This window comes from Petromyzon marinus, chromosome 54 (genome assembly GCF_048934315.1).
Source record: "Petromyzon marinus isolate PM22_M1 ecotype Great Lakes invasive population chromosome 54, UKy_Petmar_22M1.pri1.0, whole genome shotgun sequence".
In the NCBI taxonomy this organism is placed as follows: domain Eukaryota; kingdom Metazoa; phylum Chordata; class Hyperoartia; order Petromyzontiformes; family Petromyzontidae; genus Petromyzon; species Petromyzon marinus.
The window spans coordinates 10775138-10796519 of record NC_133720.1 but is presented as its reverse complement, the minus strand read 5'-3'; the positions used below and the strand labels follow the sequence as shown (position 1 = coordinate 10796519).

The 21382-nt window shown below is 51.4% G+C and overlaps 1 protein-coding gene across 2 annotated transcripts in view; it reads right to left on the bottom strand.

Annotated features, from left to right (window-relative positions):
- The window catches only part of LOC116954188 (1-phosphatidylinositol 4,5-bisphosphate phosphodiesterase gamma-1-like), a 72367-nt gene extending 53276 nt beyond the window's left edge, over positions 1-19091 (bottom strand). The window contains exons 1-2 of one of the 2 annotated variants that reach the window (XM_032974690.2): positions 18629-19091; positions 7687-8109 (exon numbers count right to left, since the gene is read on the bottom strand). In XM_032974690.2, the coding sequence (XP_032830581.2) occupies positions 7687-8095 (409 nt within the window). In that variant the 5' untranslated portion in view covers positions 8096-8109; positions 18629-19091. The remainder of the gene's footprint in view (positions 1-7686; positions 8110-18628) is intronic. The other variant, XM_076052179.1, reaches the window with a different exon arrangement.
- Between the last annotated feature and the right edge of the window lie 2291 nt (positions 19092-21382).

Sequence of the window (21382 nt, the reverse complement as noted above, 5' to 3'; positions counted from 1 at the left end):
GGGAGGCGCACGGAACGAAAAGAAGAGAGAGAAAAGTGAAGTGGAATACATTTTCCTTTCAACCAGGAAAGAACAAAAAAACCAACAAGAAACCACCCACACTCCGCTCCTGACACGAGCGGCGGGGCGGCCAAATTCGTAAAACGCCGGCGTCCCAAAAGGTGGGTCTCACTGGGGCACGGTGCGTCGAGGGCAAAGAAAAAAGCACAAAGATGAAGTCACTGTGGACGCCGCACAAGGGCCGCCCCTGTTGCTTGCCTTTTTTCCCCTTCCCCCACCCAAATAGATTTTTCTACATAAGCGCCAAATTTGAAAACTAAAATCTACCCCCACCGCCCCTCCCCCCCCCCCCCCCCCCACCGTTTGAATGGGAAAAAAAATCCGCTCGAGAGTTTAAATAAAGTTTAACGGGGAGGGGGGGCCTTTCTCGCACCCCCGCAAAGGGCAAAAAAAATAAGCAGGCCTGCTGAGCGCGAGGTATATTTCACCGTGTCGGCAGGCAGGCTGCGTAAACAAAAGCGGGCCTTTACACCCGGGAACGGCTTGGAGGAAAAAAAAAATCTTGGGATGTGAGCAGCAATTAAGTTTGACACTGGGCAGCAAGCGAACGAACACGCGCACGCGCAAGACCCACGCGCACGCGCAAGACCCACGCGCACGCGCGCACGCGCGCACGCGCGCAAACACTCACACGCACACAAGCAAGCAAGCAAAGACCACGTGCGAGCAGACACTGGCCTCCTTTCTAGTCTGGCTGCCCCACCGGGGCGCGCGCTGTCAGCGAGCACCTATTAGCGCAGCGGTAATTGCAGCGGCGCAGCCAGAGCCGGGAATGCGTGGCTGCCTTTGTATCCGCGGCAGCGGTGTTTGTTGATGCAGCGCGGTCGGGGGGTACCCGATGATTTATTTAGGCCGGGGGTTCGGCAACCAAAATAACAAGTAGGAGCCATTTTTTTGCGAATTCGGTAAAAAAAAAGACTCAATATTTCAGGAACCGCAATGCACGTGAGCACGAGGCAGTGGCGGTCCTTAATAATTATCGTCACGAAGCCATCGTCAAGGAGCCGCATGAGGCTCCGGAGCCGTAGATTGCCGACCTCTGGTGAAGGCCGAGTTGACCTAGGGGTTGGCCTTGGCCTGGTGTTGATGTAAATTAAAAGAAAAACTGTATCGAGGAAAGCCTCACCAAATCTCAGGACCCTTCTGGAGGAGGGTTGGCCGTTTTATAGAGAGTGCCGTTACGTGCGTGACGATCGGTCGGAATGTAACGATTAATCATTTAATCGATTAAACTTGATTGATCCCACAACTCCAATTAGCACGGTTGGCCTACGTAGGGTGAGAAAGAAGTTCAGCATACATAGCGATCATGATATACGCGTCGAATTGCACGTGCAAGAGCGGGGGTTATTCAACGTTTACACAAAACTACGTGGACACGTCGTCTTCAGGCCCGGTGCGAGAGAGGGAGAGAGAGACTGACACGGCGGACCCCACACGACAAGAGACAGCACAAACGTGAGCTTTTAGACAGACGAAAGGAACAGGAATATGCGTTCTTCTTTGGAATCGTGACCAAATCGCGATGTTGAAAAATTGATTCCCGCACCGAGTTTATTTTGTTGAACTGCCGGATGAAAGCCTCCACCACACAGTGTCGATTGTTCAACCATACTTCAACACGCCGGTCAGCGCGGGTTGTCGAACAGCAGGAGAAAGTGGATGGGGGGCTGCTTAGAGTCAGTCGGCTTGGGCAGCGCACGCCGACGACGTTCGAGAGCCAAGGCCCGAAATCAAAACTCAGGCCGCCGAGTTCAAAGCGCAGTGGCGGCGCCGCGACCTGCCGGCAACGCGCCAGCGTGCGCCGCCCACGATACGTGTGGAAATCAAATTGAAAACAAGCTGCACAAGTGTGCTTTCTGATTGACAGGGCGAGCGGGCACATTAATATTTGCGTGGTTATAAACAGAGCGGGGCAGGGGGGGCGCGCGGGGCGGAGGCTTTGTATATTACGCAAAAAAAAAACTCCCCCCATCCGCCTACAAAACTTTCCATCACCGTTTACGATCTTACAGCAACAACAAAAAATATGAAGGCTGACATTTCCAAGACGAGGCTGGGGGTATGTTGGCCAGAGACCACAATCGACCCGACGCACTCACCCTGCACCCATTTGCCTGCGCTGCCTCTAAATTCTTAATGTGTTCCATAGAATACGATCTCCACCTTGGGATTTGGAGCGTGGGGGCGGTCGGCGGGAAGGGTCGGGGAGTAGAGGGGGGGGGGCGTGTGGGCAAGGGCACGGTGCAGGGGAGAGAAATTAAGCAAGGGGAAGCAGGAACGATGAAAAAGTTATTGAGAGAAAAAAATAAACATCTAAACAGGGAAGCAGCCGCCCTCCGCGCCGAACGAGCCGCCGCAGTGTTTTTAATGGACGGGAGAAAGTAAATTGAGGGAGTCCGTTCGACAAAATATTTTTAAAAATTCGACGAAAAACTCTCTTGCTCGAAATGACAGTCCGCGACGTAACGGGTGGATTGACGCAGAACTGAAAACACGCGGACAATTCACGCGTACGGCCGCTATCAGTTTCCTCACGATAAGCCACTTTGTCAAGCTGCTATCATTTGTGATAGCCAGGTTGCTTCTGAAAATAGAGCTACACAGCTCAGTGGGCGGCCTTCTAACCTCGTAAAACATAAAATAGTTTACTTTTAGTTTAGTATTCACACGCACAATCATTTCCGCGAATATTTTCGACAATAATGTGCGAGAGAGAGAGAGAAAAAAATCAATGTCCGTTTTACGCAGAAAAGTCTCAACGAGCCCGAGAATTCTTTTACGGAGAAATTCGCCTCGGGGTTGTTTGCCCACTTTCTGTTACCGAGTATCTCGTGCTGGTCAGAGGAAAAATCGGAAAGCCCGGAAAAAACCCCCACAGGGGAGAAGACAATACTCAAACAGAGTTTAGATAGCTTGCTTATTGCAGCTGATAAAGTTCAGGGAGGCTCAACCAGGATACGGGTGGAGCAGCTGGCAAGCCCCTCCATCTCTCTCTCTCTCCCGCGGGTCAGCCCCGCCCCGCTTTCACACAGCCACGCCCACCCAGCCGCTAGCCCCCCGGCCTCGCACGGCGGCGAGTGGCATCGCGCTTTGGGCTTTCGTGGCCCCCGCCTTCTACTTACGAGGCTTCGCACATTTCTCTGCCACTGCCCCCCAACCCGCACCAGACTCAGGGTAGCCCCGTCTATATCCGGGACGGAGGAACGATGACAATGGCGCAAAAATCCCGACACGATACCCGGCCAAACCCTGGTCGCCTTCCCGAACTTCCAAGTTACTTCCCCCCTCCCCCCCCCATCTCTCTGCCACGGTGGCAACGTGGCAGCAAAGACGTCGGCAATGTAAAAACAGCAAGTACAACAAATGACTGTGGCATCCACCGTCACACCCCCCCCCCCCCCATTCCACAATAGGTCAACTAATAAACACGTCCCGTGGCCTAATTTACAAACCGTTTGCATCATCCGTGTTTTCATTTGATCCGGGTCACCTCTTCCGCCTTCCCCCATCATTAACCCCCCGACATTTGAGCGTGGACTGAACGAGGGCGACCGAGCATCCGGTCATAGCCGGGAGGACGGGGACGCAAATCTCGATGCGAGAAGCGGGGAGGGAAAAAAAGTCCTTCGGCTCAGCGGACGCTCTCAGACGCCGGCGCGACCCTTCACTTACACGGCGCCCGCCCGGCCCGCCCGCCCATTATGCTATCTATCTAGAGCCCGTCCCGAGTGCAGATTTATCGACGGGCCGAGTGTGGAAACGAAAAAACCCGCCGCGCGAGAGCCACACGCTGGAAGCGCCCGAACGCCTTCGGCAAAAGGCAGAATTTGGCGGCAAAACACGGTGAGAACGAGCAAAGCTTCACCGCAAAAAGATGCTTTTGAAAGCCACACTTTGAGTTCATGATCCGCCTTCGATGATCAATCGGGGGGTTTCTCTTCTGGGACCTTTTTTTTTTGCCAGTATAAAAATGATGAAAAAAAATAAGCCTTTTGGCGTTGTTCTCTAGTCTCACACGGGTGGGAAGCAGCCATAAAGAAGTCGGCTTTCTCTCGTGTAGGCCAATCGGTTTCAAAGACAATGCAAGGATATTATCAGAGCATGTTTTGTTTGCATGTTTTGCCACAAGTACGTGTGGTTAATGCAGACTTGATGCCTCGCAACAGATACTTCTATTTTGTGTATGAACATCCGAACACCTCATGCTTAATTGCCAAAAAGGGGCAAAGCCTATTCTTATTTTTTCATCACTCGTTTTTCTCTAACGATCACTTTCTCACGATTAATTATAGAATTGAGGATCGCCCTGCAACAGCCATCCCTTGCGCCAGGGGCCCAGGCCGAGCACGCTACGCCGATCGCCGGAGGCGAGCGCAGTCGCCATCGCCGACAGAGAGGAAGCGCTCGCAGCCACAACACGACCGCCACTTCCCAACAGCCCCTGCCACAACAACCACAACCGGCCACAACAACCACAACCGGCCACAACAACCAGCCATGTGCGAGCCGCCGTCCCCTCGGCCGCGAACAAAAGAGTCTCGTTTTATACGTTACCAAACCATGGGCCCTAAACCACGCGGGTAAACGGGGTGCATTTTAGCAGAGGCACTTCAATGCCCGCGCCCGCTCAAGGCGCCTTCCGTAAAATACTCAACAGCAAAACGTTCGAAAACGCGTCACGGAACAGGCGACCCGGGCGTCCGTTCCCGGCCACGGTCCTGGATTACCCCCTCCCCCGCCTCTCCCACCGTAACCAACCCCCCCCCCCCCCCGGCACTGACGAGAGTGGTGAAGTATGGTCAAAAGCCTCCCCAACGACTGACCAAAATGCGCTTTTTCCCCCGCTTCTGCGAGGACGAGGCTCGGCGTCAAGGGCGAGAGCGCCGTCGCCGCCGCGAATGTTGCCGTCTCCGCTGCCCCTGCTGCCGCTGCTGCCGCTGCTTTATTATTGTTTCAAAGAGAATGCCTGGAAGTCGAAGCCTTTTTTTTTGCCCATTTTGTAAGTCCTGTTGTTTGTTTCCCCTTCTACAATGAGAAAGAAAAAAAACACAGCGACACCTTGGCCGGGATATCCTGCTCCGTGACGCGATTGTTTTTTACGATGCGGTGGTGGGGGGGTGGGGCATTAACGACACGCCACCCCCTACAAACAAAGCGAGACCTGTCCCGCGGACTCGCCGCGCATCCAGCAGTGGACGGAGAATGACTTGCGGCGGAGGGTGGCCGCTCGGAGGAGACAACGCGGGAGCCAACACCGCTGGAGCTGCTGGGTTCACATCCAAGCCGAGGGCTCTGTCAAGCAGAGCGGAGTTTGACGGTTACCGGCCGCTGGGCGAAAAAACTGAAACCTCACTTAAAATTCAGCCGCTCCATCAAGCACTCTGGTTCAGTTTAACATGTAGGCTTTCGCGACCAAGATTATCCATAAGAGGTTTTATTGTGGTTATGTCACGTAAACAAAACGTGCCAATTAGCACACCGGTGTGGTGGAGAGTAAACCCACTACAAGATTTTCAATTTGAGTGTCCGTGAGGTTTCGCCGGTGATTACAACAACAACAACCAGCATCATCAGGTTTAACCGCCACGTGGCCAAACACAAGTGGCATGCGCTGCACCCCAAGCCTGGATATAAAAAAAAAACATTTGGCGGTGTTCATCCCGTTTTTAGTCTGAAATTATATAATTAACTCAGACACCCACAAGATTTGGCACGCGTGTTGTGAGTGCAGCAAATTCAATATTTTTTTAAGCGATAAATCAGCAGCGTCTTTATCCGCCTTAGAAAAATCCCCCACGGCTACACAGCAATCCCGGGCTCGACGTGGCAACCGCGGGCATCGTCGCAACACACAGAGACAGTGCCGACACGTCGCCGGTGCCACCGGTGCCGCCGCTACCTCCACCGGCAGAGAGAATGATCGGTCGACCCGGGTGTATTCAATCCCCTTCCAACGGGTCTCCGTAGGTCAGGAGTCAACGTGTGGAAGTGGGGCTTCTCTGGAAACCCACCTCACCCCCTCACTCGCCAACCCCACTCATCGACTCGGCTCGCAATCACTCGAACGCTTTGAGTGGGAGTCGGGAGGTCACGAGGCAGCGTGCGGAAGTGCGGCGACCCGAGCGGCACCGCCGCGTGCGACTGCGGTGAGACGCCGGCCACGGAGCGTCTGTTGATACGCCGGAGCAGTGGCACCATGGGGGACTTCGCCAGGGCTACAGAACGGGGCCACATCACCATCACGAGCCAAGGCCTATCCGCTCGTGGCTATGTCGTCATCATCGTCGCGTACCCCGAAACTGGATAGGCACGCGACCGCGGTGGCAGCACACGGGGAGGGGAAGAAGACCGGCTGATGCCATCGATTCGGTGACGCTCCCTGTAAAAGAAAACCTCCCCCCACCCACCCCACCACCACCAACCCCCGACACAAACCGCATCTCTGCAGACTTTGTGCAGCGAAGGAATGAGTGCACGTTAATCATCGTCGTCATCAGCAAAGATCAATGGATGAACTTCCGGACAAAGGCCTGGCCACTCCATTGTTATTCTCGTGGGTGGAGGATGTGTGCACGTACATATGATGCATTTTCTTTAGCACTGTACATAGCCAACCGTGCTAATAGGAGGCCTGACATGTGCGGGGATATGAAATGAGCTCCCATCCCAAACAGGCTGAAATATAATACATTTAATACGCCCACCGTTGCTGTATAGCGTCTTGAGATGTGCTCGCATTTAGACGCCCCGTAAAATACAAAGGTTTACTTGCGCGCGCGTACAGCCATGTTGTCAATCCACTGCTGGATGAGGGCCAACTCTCCACACCGTGCAGGTCACGGGAGACACCATTCGACCGTACTTCTCCGCACGCCGGTCAGCGTGGGTGGGTGAAGGCGGGCGGCGCAGACTACAAAGCATAGTGCAGTACAACAACGGAGCTGGCCACAAAGCGGCCTCGCAGGAGCAGAGCGGGACGCCCGTCTTTACACGGAGGTTGCCAGGGCTCGGGCACAAGAGTAGTAGGCTACAGCCTCAGCGAGAGACATACAGAATGCTGTGTGCCGGGTGCGGAAATATTTTAGGGCGCCGCGGTGGCTAGGAGATGTTAACGACCTCGCCTGGTATACAGGAGGTCGTGAGTTCGATCCCAACCCTGACGCCTGCTGTATATTCGGAGTTTGCGTGTGTCTCTCCCCGTAGTCGTGTGCATTTTTCCCCCCACAATTAGACACAGGCATTTAAGAGCATTTGGCCACAATACATTACCAAATGATAAGCCACTTCTCGTCGAGCTATTATTTGTGGCAGCCAGTGGGCCTTACCACTTGGGGTCACTTAACCAGCTGATATCAAGCCACGGGCGATCGCGCATCCAAGCACTCCCGCAGGCAATCACAAACCGTACACCGATTCCTAATCGTGCCGTACAAACTCCCCGAGCCGCTCCCGTGCACGTTGGTGCCAATAGTGGACGCATCGTTTCCCAACGTCAAGCGGCAACAACCTCGAGATCCCACCGGCAAGCCGTGCAGCGTAACGGCGGGAGTCATTCCCAAAAAGACATGCGCGACGACCGCCACCGCCGCCACCACCGCCGCCGCGGCAAGCGCTCCCCCTCACCTATCCCCTCCGTCTTGTCCGGCGAACGGCTCCACCAGACCACCTGCCGCGTCTCGCCCACCACCTGGAAGGTCTTTCTCTCGGGACGCTGCGACTTCTTCTGCTGGAAGAGCGTCATGCTGGTGCCCTGCCGCAGCTGCCGGCACGCGGGCGCCAGCGTCTCTGGCGGCGCCGGCGAAGCGGGCCCACCGCCGGTGCTCATCGTCTCGGCGGGCGGCGTCAGCGGCGGAGGCGGCGGCGGCGGCGGCGTCGGCGACGGCGGCGCCGGCGGCAGCGGCGGCGACGCCGGGCCGGGGCTGGACGCCGGCGGGGAGCGAGGGGTGGCCGGTCCCGGGGAGTCGGCTCCCGCTTGCGTCTCCATGCCGTTGAGCAGCATGACGCCGGAGAGGTCTCTCAAACTCACCGCCATTTTCCTCGGAGGCCCTGCGCGCGAACCAGACACCAGAGGTTGTTAAAGCAGCCCAGCCCCCCCCCCCCCCCCATTGGTGCATTCAGAGGCCGCAAAGACTACGATCCCCCGTATAGCCCAAACGGATTATTGGGTCAAATGCTGTTAGCGAGTAGCCCCTATGAAGGCCGGCACGGCACACGAGGGGGTGGGTGGCCAGCACCGCGCCCGGCCGCCTTTGTCTCCCGAGCGGGTGATGTTTACACACCGCTCGAGGTACTCATTTAAGGCTGAGTCGACCTAGGGGGGGGAGGCCCAGGAACGGTTCAGAGAATCGTCACCGGTGTGGGGGCCGTGAGCGGGAATCGAACCGGGGTCGCCAGTTTCGTAGGGCGGCACGCGAAATTCTGCGCCACCGCTCCCCACGCACACACACACGCCCGGCCTGCTGGCCCAGTGGAAGAGCGAGCGGCTCCTGGTTCAGGGTTTCACTCGGCCCATCGTTGTGGTTAAGCTCACTGGCACCCATCCCCCCCCCCCATCATGGAAATGTGGAATTTCCACAAATGGCTGGCTCTGCAGAGCTGCGGGGTAGAGCACGGCCTGCCTCAATGCTAATGCGAGCCGGAAGCCACTGTGACTGTGACGAGCACACAAGCTGAACGGGGGGACGCATTCGACAGAAGCGCCTCTGAACTTAGTTCCGCGACGCTCATTCGTGCAACGCCTTTCATTATTAGGACCAACATTATCATCATCGTCTCTTGGCTTGTCGATTTTATCGCCACTCACTCCGCGCACGCGCCAGAATTCTTGTCAGGAGGATAAGGAGAGTCTCTTCATGAGAACAGCATTGCAACATCACGCCGCGGAAGGTTACCGGATATCGACGCGGCAGAACTACTTCTGGGAGTCGCTCGAGTCAGACTCTCAACCTCCTCGCTCTCCAAAATCCATTTGTCGACAAACGCGTGGACAATTCGGTGCATTGTGTAGACATTGCACTGTACAATTCACTGCAACGTGAAGCAACAATTGTCAATAAATACGGCAGGGTTACCGACGGGCCACTACCCATAGGATTACATTATCCATCTTGATTTGAAGCTTTCGTGACCGCAGGAATCCATACTCTTTGGTTCTTTCGGTAAAGTCACGTGGGTAGAAAATAAAATAAATCACGACGTCGTGAGGACGACCGCTTGTTTTGCGATCGAAACGTCGCGATCTATTATTTTATTTTATACCTACATGACTTTACCGAAAGAACCAGAGAGTATGGATTATCCATCTTCATCCGCAATAGTGAGGCGGGAAATATAATTCATACGGCAGCGTCTAAGAGTGACGACCGCATGTTCAGGCACTGTACTCAAACAGTGTGCGTAATGATTATATATACAGAGCGAAAGAGAGGCAGTCAGCCGTAGGCAGACAACAAAGGTCTTGAGCCTGGACTTGGGGCAGGAAGTCGACAGCACAGACAGCTGGGGGGGGAACAACGTTTGCTTCCTAATGGGGGAGGGGCTGTGGAGGAGAATGAGCGACCTCCCAACTAGGGCGAAGGTCAACTCCCCTTATCCAGATGGAATCTCACGGGTGAATGCAGATTATAGCAGCTATATGTCAATGGTTAGCGGTGCACCCTTTGATCCTTAAACATAATGGACAAGGGGACATTTAGCGGTTCCGGAGACCGCTTCTGGGCGACGCACAGCCACGAACAAAACGCACGACGGACGGGATCTGCCACGTCACTCCCCTTCGTTTCCGTGAAATTTCCGCGGGTGGGCGGAGAGATCCGACCCGCGGGAAAAAAATAAAATTTGAACAGAGCGGGTCGCGGATAAGGGGAGCCTCGCTGCACTGCAGGCAATGAAACGCCCCCCCCACCTACCCCGGGTCGCATCGCCACGAAGTGCGAAATGGAAGTTTTGTGGGCGCACGGCGAGAGCGCCGAGCGAAGACGCTTTTTGAAATTACCAGGCGCTTTTTTGTCCCTCCGGCTTTACAAGTGCGTCCCATACAAGCTCGCCAAGTGATGGACAGGACTTCATCGACAGGATCGATGGGAACAAAATGAAACGCCGCGTCTGCTGGACACGCCTAACGCGGCGCGCTCTCTGGCCACCCGCCCGAACGTTGCACAGAGCGAGCCAAATGATTTTGAGTTCACAAAGTTTCTCGTCGTCGACGTGGCTGCCATTATTTTATTTTTACACGCATTTTTATTGAACCTGCCCTGTTGTCCGTTTATACTCTTTGGAATCTTTGACGCTTAATATCTTCGGATCTTTCGATTTAAAGCTTTCGTGACTGCAATGATTCATCTTTTTTGGTTCTTTCGGTAAAGTCACGTAGAATGAGAATAAAATAATAAATTGATAAAATAAAATAACACAATAATATTTTTTATTTATTTGTGTTATTTTATCAATTTATTATTTTATTCTCATTCTACGTGACTTTACCGAAAGAACCAAAGAAGATCTTCGGATCTACGAAGCCTAACGAGCTGATATTTTCTAGACAGACTCGCCTTGCGTGACAATTCAAGATTCCATTAAAAAAATCGGTCTAGGTCCCAACCAATCGTGGTCCTATTCGCATTTTTAACTACATTTTAATCATTAATCGTACATTTTACCCCCCCCCCCCCCCCATTTTTAAATCACGAATGATCCTTGCAATGTTTTATTTTCTTTATGCGAGCCCCCCACTTTTATTGAGCACATCAAACGTGATTAATTCTGGGGTCAAAATAATTAAGTTTCTACTTCTGAGTGCCAATAAAAGTGTGTCCTTCAAAAACCTAGGTTTTTATATTACCTAATTATTTTTCCCAGCGCAGACAAACTGCGGCCACGGAGGCGCACAGATGATAACCGAAGTGCGCATTTTTTTTCAAACGAAATAGAAAATTCTATTTGTTTTTTTTATTAAATGCACGTTGGGGGGAAAAAAGCACAGCGACCATGCCGCTTACGGAGCACGACGTTTAAACAAAGTGGCGGAAGGTCAAATCTCAGATGCCGGGGGGCAGGTGTGAATGTGGGATCATCGGTCTTGGATGGGCGGCCACAATTTGTTTGAATATTTTTTTTACCGGTTGCTACAGGCAGCTGCGGAGCTACGTGGTGGACAGCAGAGGGCAGTGCAGACAAATCCATTGTTGCAATGTTCTTAGAAACTTATACCGTACTAGCTGTACTACCCGGCTTCGCCCGGGACTTGGATCCACCATGCCCGGCTGCCTTTGTCTCTCCAATGGCGATGTTCACACACCACAGCAGTTACTCGTTTGAGGCTGAGTCGACCTAGGGGAGGCCCAGGACCGGTTAAGATAATCGTCAGCGGTGGTGGCCGCGAGCAGGAATCGAACTCGGGTCACCGGGTTCGTAGCGCGGCGCGCTAACCACTACACTCCAATGCGTTCCGCTTCCACGTGCGTGGGTCACGTGACCGATTTGACGTCACAGCTCACTTGCCGTGGAAAAAAGATATGCATTATTGAGCTCCCCCCCCCCCCTAAAAAAAAGTGTATTTTTATGTTTGCATGGTGTACAGTCTGGAAAATACCCACATGGCAAATCTCAAGTTTGTTGCATGTCGGGAAGTACGCTAAACATTTTGAACACGCACATATTCACAACTTTATTTTTATATATATGGAGATGTCTATGCACCCCGCGGCATCACCAACCTGCACTGACCAGCATGGTGAAGCATGGTCAAATAATCCCCCCACCACGATGCTTACGGGAGTGAGATATACGTATGTTGAACGTCTTTCGCACCGTACGTAGGCAACCGTGCTAATCGGAGGTGCGGGGGAAGGACGACAAACTATGGGTCTCTGTGTGAGTCTATGTATGCATGTTGAAATTATTTTGCACCGTACGTAACCAACCGTGCTCATGGGAGGTGCGGGGGAAGGACGACAAACTAAAACACAAAAAGCAGCTCGAAAGAAATGAGTTTTCAAACTGCTGGATTCAGGAATGGCCCTAATCTAGCAGTGGCTTGACAAAGGGCAGTACGATGATCGGTAATACTTTTCAGCAGCGAGTTGGCCTATCTTAGTGGAGGTAGTCACAGACAAAGAGCCTAGTTACAGTACTCCTGTGGTAATATTAAGAGTCGTCGCGAGAAGTCGCAGAAACACACGAGGTGGCCATGAAAAGTCGCCGAGTGATTTCTCACTCGGCCAACTTCACAACACGCGGAATTGTTGAACTCCGGGGTGCCACGAGCCTTAAAACGCAAAGCCGTGGACTTTGTAAAAAGCCACGTTCTGGCATGGTTTACAAATATGCTATCGAGTTCCCTTTGAAGACTGCTACGTGACAACACCGCAATGATCGCGAGCGTTGGTGCGCGGGGGTACGGCTTCGTTCACCAAACATGACAAACTGCACGTCAGGGTTGCGGTATGATTTGCTTTTTTATATATAAACTGGACAATGCAGGTAATATATATGTAAAGAGTAACATAAAAAACAAAATACAAGCAGATTAGTTATGGCGACCACTATCCTTAACAGGCCTAGTTTAACCGTTCATTTGGCCCCTCCAATATTGCTGCCTTGAAAAATGTTTTTTTTTTTAAAACAGCCGAATGTTATTGTTAACAGACGTTTCTTCTCAAGGCACTAACAGATTTGATATTGGCCGAGTGAGGGGCACACCCAGGGGTAGATCCTATTAACCACATTATCCGTGTAACTGATAATAGGGTTAGTTTTCCGGCGCTTGTGGATCACCGCCTCTTATCCGCGCGACAGTTCGGTTGCTATGGATGACGTCGCTCGGTTGCTATGGATAACGTCGCTCGGTTGCTATGGATAACGTCGCTCGGTTGCTATGGATGATGTCGCTCGGTTCTTATGGATGACGTCGCTCGGTTGTTATGGATGACGTCGCTCGGTTATGGATGACGTCGCTCGGTTGCTATGGATAACGTCGCTCGGTTGTTAAGGATAACGTCGCTCCGTTGCTATGGATGACGTCCCTCGGTTGTTATGGATGACGTCGCTCGGTTGTTATGGATGACGTCGCTCGGTTGTTATGGTTAACGTCGCTCGGTTATGGATAACGTCGCTCGGTTATGGATAACGTCGCTCGGTTATGGATAACGTCGCTCGGTTGTTATGGATGATGTCGCTCGGTTGTTATGGATAACGTCGCTCGGTTGCTATGAAGAACGTCGCACGTTAGGGAGACCGCTTCCGAGCTACTCGTCAGTTCCAGGGCTCGAATAACACCCGGCGAGAGTCTGCGTGCATCAATTCCGTTTCACTTCCTCTTATCCCGCACCACGGCTCGGATATTCTCCATCCCTCTTTCTGCATTTCTCCTACTCATGCGGTGGGGGGGGGGTCCCCTCCTTCTCCAATCATCCTTGGATGGCTTGAACATCTCTAAGTCCACTCCACGGTCCTTCACATCCCTGGTTCACCACTTGGCACCACCTCTCTCCGGGTCCTCCTCCGCCTGCCGCCCCCCCCTCCCCCCCCGGTGGTTCCACGTTCGTCGCCTTTCTTCCGTGGAGCGGGATTTTCTCAAGACATTACTTAAGACATGCCCCTAACAACCAGTCAACTTTCACACTTCGCGTGGCCTCAAAGTGCACCTAGCCTGGCACAAGCGCCGTAGTTACATCACCGCCACTTCGTGGCAAATGGCGGTAGTTGTTGCTGGCTCAGATACTAATATCAATATGCTGACAATAAACGAATTTATTTATTTTGACCAGGTAAAACCCCGCTGAGCTATGAGCTCCATTTCAGAAGCAACCTAACAACACATGATAGCTCAGTGAAGTGGCTTACATCATCGAAAGTGGGAATTAATATTTTTATTTAAAGCTTTCGTGACTACAGGGATCAATATTCTTGCTTCTTTCGGTAAAGTCACGTAGAAGGGAAACAATATATTTTTTTATTTTATTGTTTCCCTTCTACGTGACTTTACCAAAAGAACCAAGAATATGGGAATTTATAGTCGCAGCCAAATAATCTAAAAGCACGTTCCTTTTTTATTTTTTTTATTGTATTTCAATAGAAGCCCAACCCAGAGCACAAACTGCGCCACGTGGGTGGGTGGGGGTACACTAAAAGCATGATTCTCAATGGGAGAGAAAAACCGAAGGAACCCAGAGGAAGAATCTTCGCGGCCACGGGAAGAGAGAGAGAACACGCAAACTCCAAATATACAGCAGGCATTGTGAGGGTCGGGCTCGAACCAGCGAACTCCTCCTGTCCAGGTCCGTTTCCTCTTATCTGTGCCACGAGTACTGCACGGATGGTGGGAACGTGTGTGGAACGTGCGTGGATCGCGCCGGATGCACCGGATAATGGGAAGTGCGTAAAACTGGGCGTGGGACAGGTAGCACTGCACCAGCACACTCGCGTCTGCACAAACCGGATAAGACGTCGGATTATTAGAGAGCTTACCGAGCACCATCAGCCACAGATTAATCCATTGCTGGATGAAGGTCCACTCACCCCCTCCCCTCCGCCAAGCCATCGCCATTAGTCCGCACCTCCGATTAGGCGCGGTTGGCTATGTAACGGTGCGGAAGAAAGTCAATGTACATCCGTACATCTCTCACGTCGCGGGCCTGCGATGCCAGCGTTGGCCCACAACACACGGCTGCTGCCACCTTTTATTGGCGAAAGCGCCACAGCCACGCACAAGTCACAATGTTCTGCGACTGACAAAACAAGGCTGTGATAATAATGGAAGATGCACAAAACGCGACAGTTGTATGGGACCGGATGTTGTTATTCTGCGATGTGCACCTCCATCAGCTCGTGAATTATAAATTCGCGCACCACAAAAGCTGTTGCCGAATTGATATACAAAAAAAAACCTACGTCTTTGTTCCAATGTCATACAAACAGAGGTAGGTGCTTTATTCATTACCACATCTATTATTTAATGTACGTTGTACACAAAAGAAATGGGAGATTAGACCATCCCTGCTGGCGACAGACGCCGTTGCAACGGGCTGCTTTGAGCCACCATCAGCCATCACCAATCCACAGCTGGATGAAGTCCTACCCCCCCCACCCACCCTCCCCAAGCTGTCGGCATCTCTCACGGCCCATTGACGGTGTCACAATCCACCCAGTGCCCGTGCCGATTTTAATCGCTCCATCTCCACGGTGGGCGGCTCTTGGGCGCGCATTCCCTCCTTCCCTCGCGGCCGTCACTCCGGCGTTAAGTCTCGACCACCCCGGCCGTCGTCCCTTCTAGCGACGCGTTCCGCCTGCTCCAGACACGCTCGCTCGCCCTGACAGTCAACACAGAGGGGGGGGGGGTCGTGGTGTCTCTCCAACTCGCGTTACCCTTCTCCAACCCACTGCATTCCTTCTCCTGCCTCTCATCGCAATTCCAAGCGTGCGCTTTTCTCTTTGCACACTTTTCAGCTTTTGTCCCGTGTTGTTTGTTCGGTGTCCCACGGCTCGCGACACACGAACGTTCCCTTCTGTCGGTACCGTACGACAAACAATAAAGAAAGGCCCTCTTGCAAAAACGTCCTAATCTAAAATGGCAGCAGAGAATCGTCGGCTGCAGCAGTTGTTGCCTGCTACGAAGCCACGGCGGTTCACGCAAGTTCCCAGACAGGGCTTCAAGTTGGGATTAAAGGACTCTGCGGAACCCTTGAATTCACCCTGCCCCCCATCGTTGGAGCTCATTCTTCACCAAATCCCAAGTCCAGCACAGACCCACACAGCCTTTGTCCCAAATCCAAGCACGTTTCACTTTGGCACGGGTAAACACCCAAGGCTTATCCCCCCCCCCCTGCAACAACTCGAACCTGCGGCCCTATCTCAAACCCTACCGCTGACCGCAGCTCGGCCGAATATCCCACAACAGTCGTTACTGTTAACCACAACACACATTCAGAACTCATAATCGCCAACCTAGAGCGTGAACCATAGCCCCTCGCTGATAATCTAAACCACAACCTGATGCATGTACTCAGATATTAAAAAAAACCTTTATATCTAACCCTAAACTCAAACCCCAAATCTCGACTCAAACGCTAACCCATAAACCCCATAACCTTACCCATATAGCCAAACTTAACCTTACCCATATAACCAAACTTAACCTTACCCATATAGGCAAACTTAAACTTACCCATATAGCCAAACTTAACCTTACCCATATAACCAAACTTAACCTTACCCATTTAACCTTACCCATATAGGCAAACTTAACCTTACCCCTATAGGCAAACTTAACCTTACCCATATAACCTTACTCATATAGCCAAACTCCAACCCAAAAATACGTAACCCTAGCCACGTACCCAAAGACAGCCCGGCGTCACAAGCGACGAGGTGCAGATCAAAGTAGTCAGCTCCGAGCCAGTGATGTAAATTCCACATTACTTTAACAGGAGCCAGGACCCCAGCAAAGGCCAAACCCGAGCTCTTAAACACAGCCGCTAGCCAACTCCAACCTCAACACGAATGCCAAACCCTAATCACAGCCCTATAACCCGAACCATAACCACAGCTCTAACCCTAGCCGTACTGTATCCCCTAATCTTAACCCTATCCTTAACTATATCTAAAACCCTACTCCTAACCATATATACCCAAACCTACCGCTAGCCCTACACAAATCTATATCCCTAAGCATTTAGTCAACGCAAGGCCCCCTCGCCCTATCCATATCTCTAACCCTACATCAACTAATACACGCAACCTTCACCATAGCCCTCACCAGATTAGCTTCTTACAGTGATGGAAATTGGGTTCAGAGCCTCGTTTGAAAATAACAGCAGCAACATCAACATCCACTCATCCCACAAACTCACACCAAACACCGCCGTTTAAACGCTAATTTTCAGAGAATTATTGAACATTCATATATATCTAACCCTAACCCCAAACTCGAACCCACCCGAACTAACGCCAGCCTTGCGATGATTAACACCAAGCGCTGCCATTTAAATGCGAGTTTAAAGGGCGTTGTCCGAAGGCGTGTGTCCGTTCAACTCAATAGCTACGGAGTATTCACTATTCATGTGCCTATTCACAAGCGTTTTCAATCGTAAACATGTTTGACATTGAATTCTAATCGGACCCCCCGCATCTCCCTGTAAACACGTGGAGTCTCCGACTCTTAACCACCCAACTCTCACAAAGTCACTTTAAGATGTTTTCTTGTTCGTTTTTGTTTTTTTTTGTTTGTTGCGGTTGCACCCGATTCAAGAGTCGAATGGCTCACAGGGCTATACCTAATAAATGAAAACTAAACTATGAAACTCATCTCTTCACTACACTACTGGCTTCTCAATTTCATGGAATATCAGTAAGGGCCAATGCCCAAAACGTCGCCTGTTCCTTTACGCCACACACAACAACACCACGTGCACAGCATTGTTAGTGCCAAACGTGTCGAGTGTTTGTGTTCATCGTGTTTGTGCGGCTCCACCACCACCATCACCACCAGATCACGTGTTGAATTTAAAAAGGCAACTCCTGTATAGTTCATCCACAATCATCAATCGTCATCTCCATCCCTACTCCCAACACCCCGCCCCCCCCATAACTCACATTCTCCTAAACCCTACAACTCCATCCGTACGTCCTCTTGGCGTCGAACGCCAACAGGAGACCAAAGTTCAAATGATATCAACATCCTTCACCCAACAACACCTAGTGTGTGTCCTTATAATTAGTAGCAGGCAGCTGACACACACACACTCACCACCATCAACACGAGACAAAGATGCCCCCGTATAGCCTTAAACAGACTGTAGGGGCAAGTGCTGTTAGCGAGGAGCACCTACAAAGGCCGGCACGGCACACGAGGGGATGGGTGGCCAACACACCGTACCAGGTATTCGTTTCAGGTTGAGTCGACTTAGGGGAGGCCCGGAAGCGATTCAGATAATCGTCACCGGTGTGAGCAGGAATCGACCTCGGATCGCCGGGTTCGTAACGCAGCGCGCTCCCCACCATCAGCACCAACACCACCGTCAACACCATCAACACCACCACCATCAGAACCAACACCACCATCAACACCACCATCAGCACCAACACCACCACAAACACCACCATCAACACCACCATCAACACCAACACCACCACCGACACCACCATCAACACCAACACCACCACCGACACCACCATCAACAGCAACACCATCAACACCAATATCACCATCAACACCTCCATCACGTCCACCACCAACAGCACCACCTCCATCACCACCACCACCAGCAGCACCACCACCACCACTAGCAGCACCACCACCACCACCAGCAGCGGCCCCGTTATCCGCAGCAACTGCAGCGCATGAAGCAGCCTGTCTCGTCACGAGCAGTCACAACGCGCACGAGCTAATGGACACACGGCCGGGTTGGCCACACACACACAGAGAGAACGGCTGTAGCGACAAGACCCATCTTCGTCTTTTACAAAACGCCGACACCGAACGAAGGCGTTGCATTTGTTCTTGCAAAGAGCGATCGCCGCTCAATTCTCACGACATACGGCGAGCGAGCGGAGCGGAGCGGATCCTTACCGGGGAGGAGGATGAACCGACGATGATGATGATGAGGAGGGGGAGGAAACGGGACGGGCCCGCTTACATCTGCAGCAGCATCATCATCAGCATCATCATCATCAGCAGCATCGCTCTTAATCCTCTTTGTCAAAGAGAAGGAAGGCGAAGGAGCAGAAGCAATGCGACCTTCCCTTTCAAATAAACTTTATCATTTACAAACCCTGCGCGCTTGTTCGCAAGCTCCCACCTCGGCTAGGGGGAGGGGGGTGCTGCCCCCCGACCGCGTGAGATGAGAGCGAGCGAGCGAGAGAAGGATGGATGGGGCTGTCGCGGGGTTATTCTTGAACGAGGAGGAGGAGGGAGGTAGGGGGGCAGGGATGATGATGATGAGGAGGAGGATGGAGCGAGCGTCCCTGTACTCCGTGGTGCCGCGGCTGCCTGTTTGGTTGGGAGCGGGGTGGTGGTGGTGGTTGGGGGGGTGCTTGAGCCCACGCGGTTAGAAATCACAGCCTGGATAAGTACGGCGCGCACAGCCTTCATTTGTTTATTTATATAGATGCGTGTCTGCAATTAACATAATTTACCTGGACAGGGAGGATGGAGACCTCCCCCCTACCCCCCCCGCCGGCAGCCCGCCGGTTTTTTTGAGATGGCACGGACTTCGTTGTCCGTAACTCTGCACACGCGCACACCAGGAGGGAACGGGAGGCTGTGTGAGCCATTGCACCCTACACTCACATCGGCCCATTGTAAAAACTAAAAAAAAAATTTGCACCGCGGATAAACGACGAATGTTGGCTCAACGTTGGCTCAACGTTGGCGTGCGGGTGAAACCGTTGCGCGAACGTTGGGCGAACATCTGCCCAACATTGTTGGCATGTGGTTTACTGGGAATCTATTCACGCGCAAACTGTTCATGAATCTGATTGCACATTGCATCGAGGTTAAGCCTCGTGACCTGTACCAGCATCTATTCACACAACATTGCAGATGTTCCCTCTCATGTATTCGTGCATTGTATAAAAAAAGTCCTCTTCAAATTCTATTCACAAACTGTACTGCACACATATACCTATTTTCCTAAGTACATCTATTGCACAGATAAACCAAATGTATTCACACGCACGGAATATGCCCCAAAATCACATCACGGCGAAATTGAATAGTCGGATTTAATAACCCCAAAGAATTTACAAGCGGATTCACAAATTTTGTTGACTAAATATAAACCTCATCAAAAAATGTTCACGCCACGACAGTACTGACGTTCCAATATTCAAGCGACGTCGCGACATTTATATTTAACTACTGGCCCCTTTAAAAAAAAAAAAACATAATTTCCGCTCGCCTTTGCCGTCACGATCATCCGTCTCGTCGTCCGTTGATCCTTTGGCTCGTCATATCATTTACACAGCACCCCCCCCCCCCCCCCCCATCGAATGACGGGGGCAAAACAACTACAGTCGTGTTGGACTGCACTTCTAAGCTCCCCACGTCGATGCTCCGCGCCTTCGCGCGGTGAATTATGGCGACCTGAGCAAGGCGTGGGGAGGCCCTCATCCAGCAGTGGATTGACAAAAGGGCTGTGCGTGTACAGATCGAGGTGAATGGGATTGGCCAGATTTCCCAAAGTAGCAGGACTGGGCTTTGAAAGACAGTCTTTCAGACCCAGTGAGGATACCCTGGGTAAATAACGCACATTAAAATTACTGCATATTATCCCAGAAGGCCGTGTGACTGATGGGATGTGGCAAACATACTTTCATATGCAGGGTGAGATATGGGAATGTGTGTATCCTGCTTATTTATGTTTCTTGCAGTGTTCAAATGCTGTCTCATCTGGCAGGCATAGCTTTTCTCCAGGCACCCCAAGTTCTACCCACATCATATTTCATTTACAGTATTCGAATACTATCCTTTTTCCAAGAAGCACTCAATGAGCCTCGACATTTCTATATTTTTTTCAGACTCATATTGCTGAGTTTGTGTATGCATTTTAAGGGGTTGAAGAGCGTTTAAGACACTTTTGTGTGACCGCATATACATTGCTTGGCGAGGCTGCTTCTGCGTTGGCAAACACGAGAGCTCAATAAAACACAGTGTGGCCTTAAAAATAAAAAATATATATAATAGGCGACGTTTCAGGCAATGATTGTTCATGGCACAAAACAATAGAATTGGGTGCCGCGGTGGCGAGATTGTAACTGCCTTGCCTGGTATCCTGGAGGTATATTTAGATCTTGTGTGTCTCTCCCCGTGGTCGCGTGGGTTTTTCTCCGGATCCTCCGGTTTGTCCCTCAACTTTTAGAAAACGCGAGTTTAGAATATTTGGCTGCGAAATTTTTCCACGTGATAAGCCACCACTTCGTTGAGCTATCATTTGTGATGGCCAGGTCGCTTCTGAAAAAGAGCTAAGAATATGAAACAAAAGTAGTTTAGATTTAGTTTTAAAATGTGAAGTAATTTATTGACCAAACTCGAGGTCCTCAATGGAATTTTAATACAATTCGCATTGAAGTTGAAGGCAGTTAATGACATTTTAAGTACTTTTATAATCAGATAAAAGGGCATTGCACGTCATTTTCTGAAATTCTGTGACCACAATCAGCCAACTTATTGACATTTTATGGAAATTAAAGGCCGAAGAGGATATTTAATTTAATTGCATGGAATCTAATCGCCGAAAATAAATAATGGAGTGGCATCAACCAAACGTCACTGTACCACTAATCAATACAAGGCTCCATAAATTATAGGTTGTAAATTTTTTTT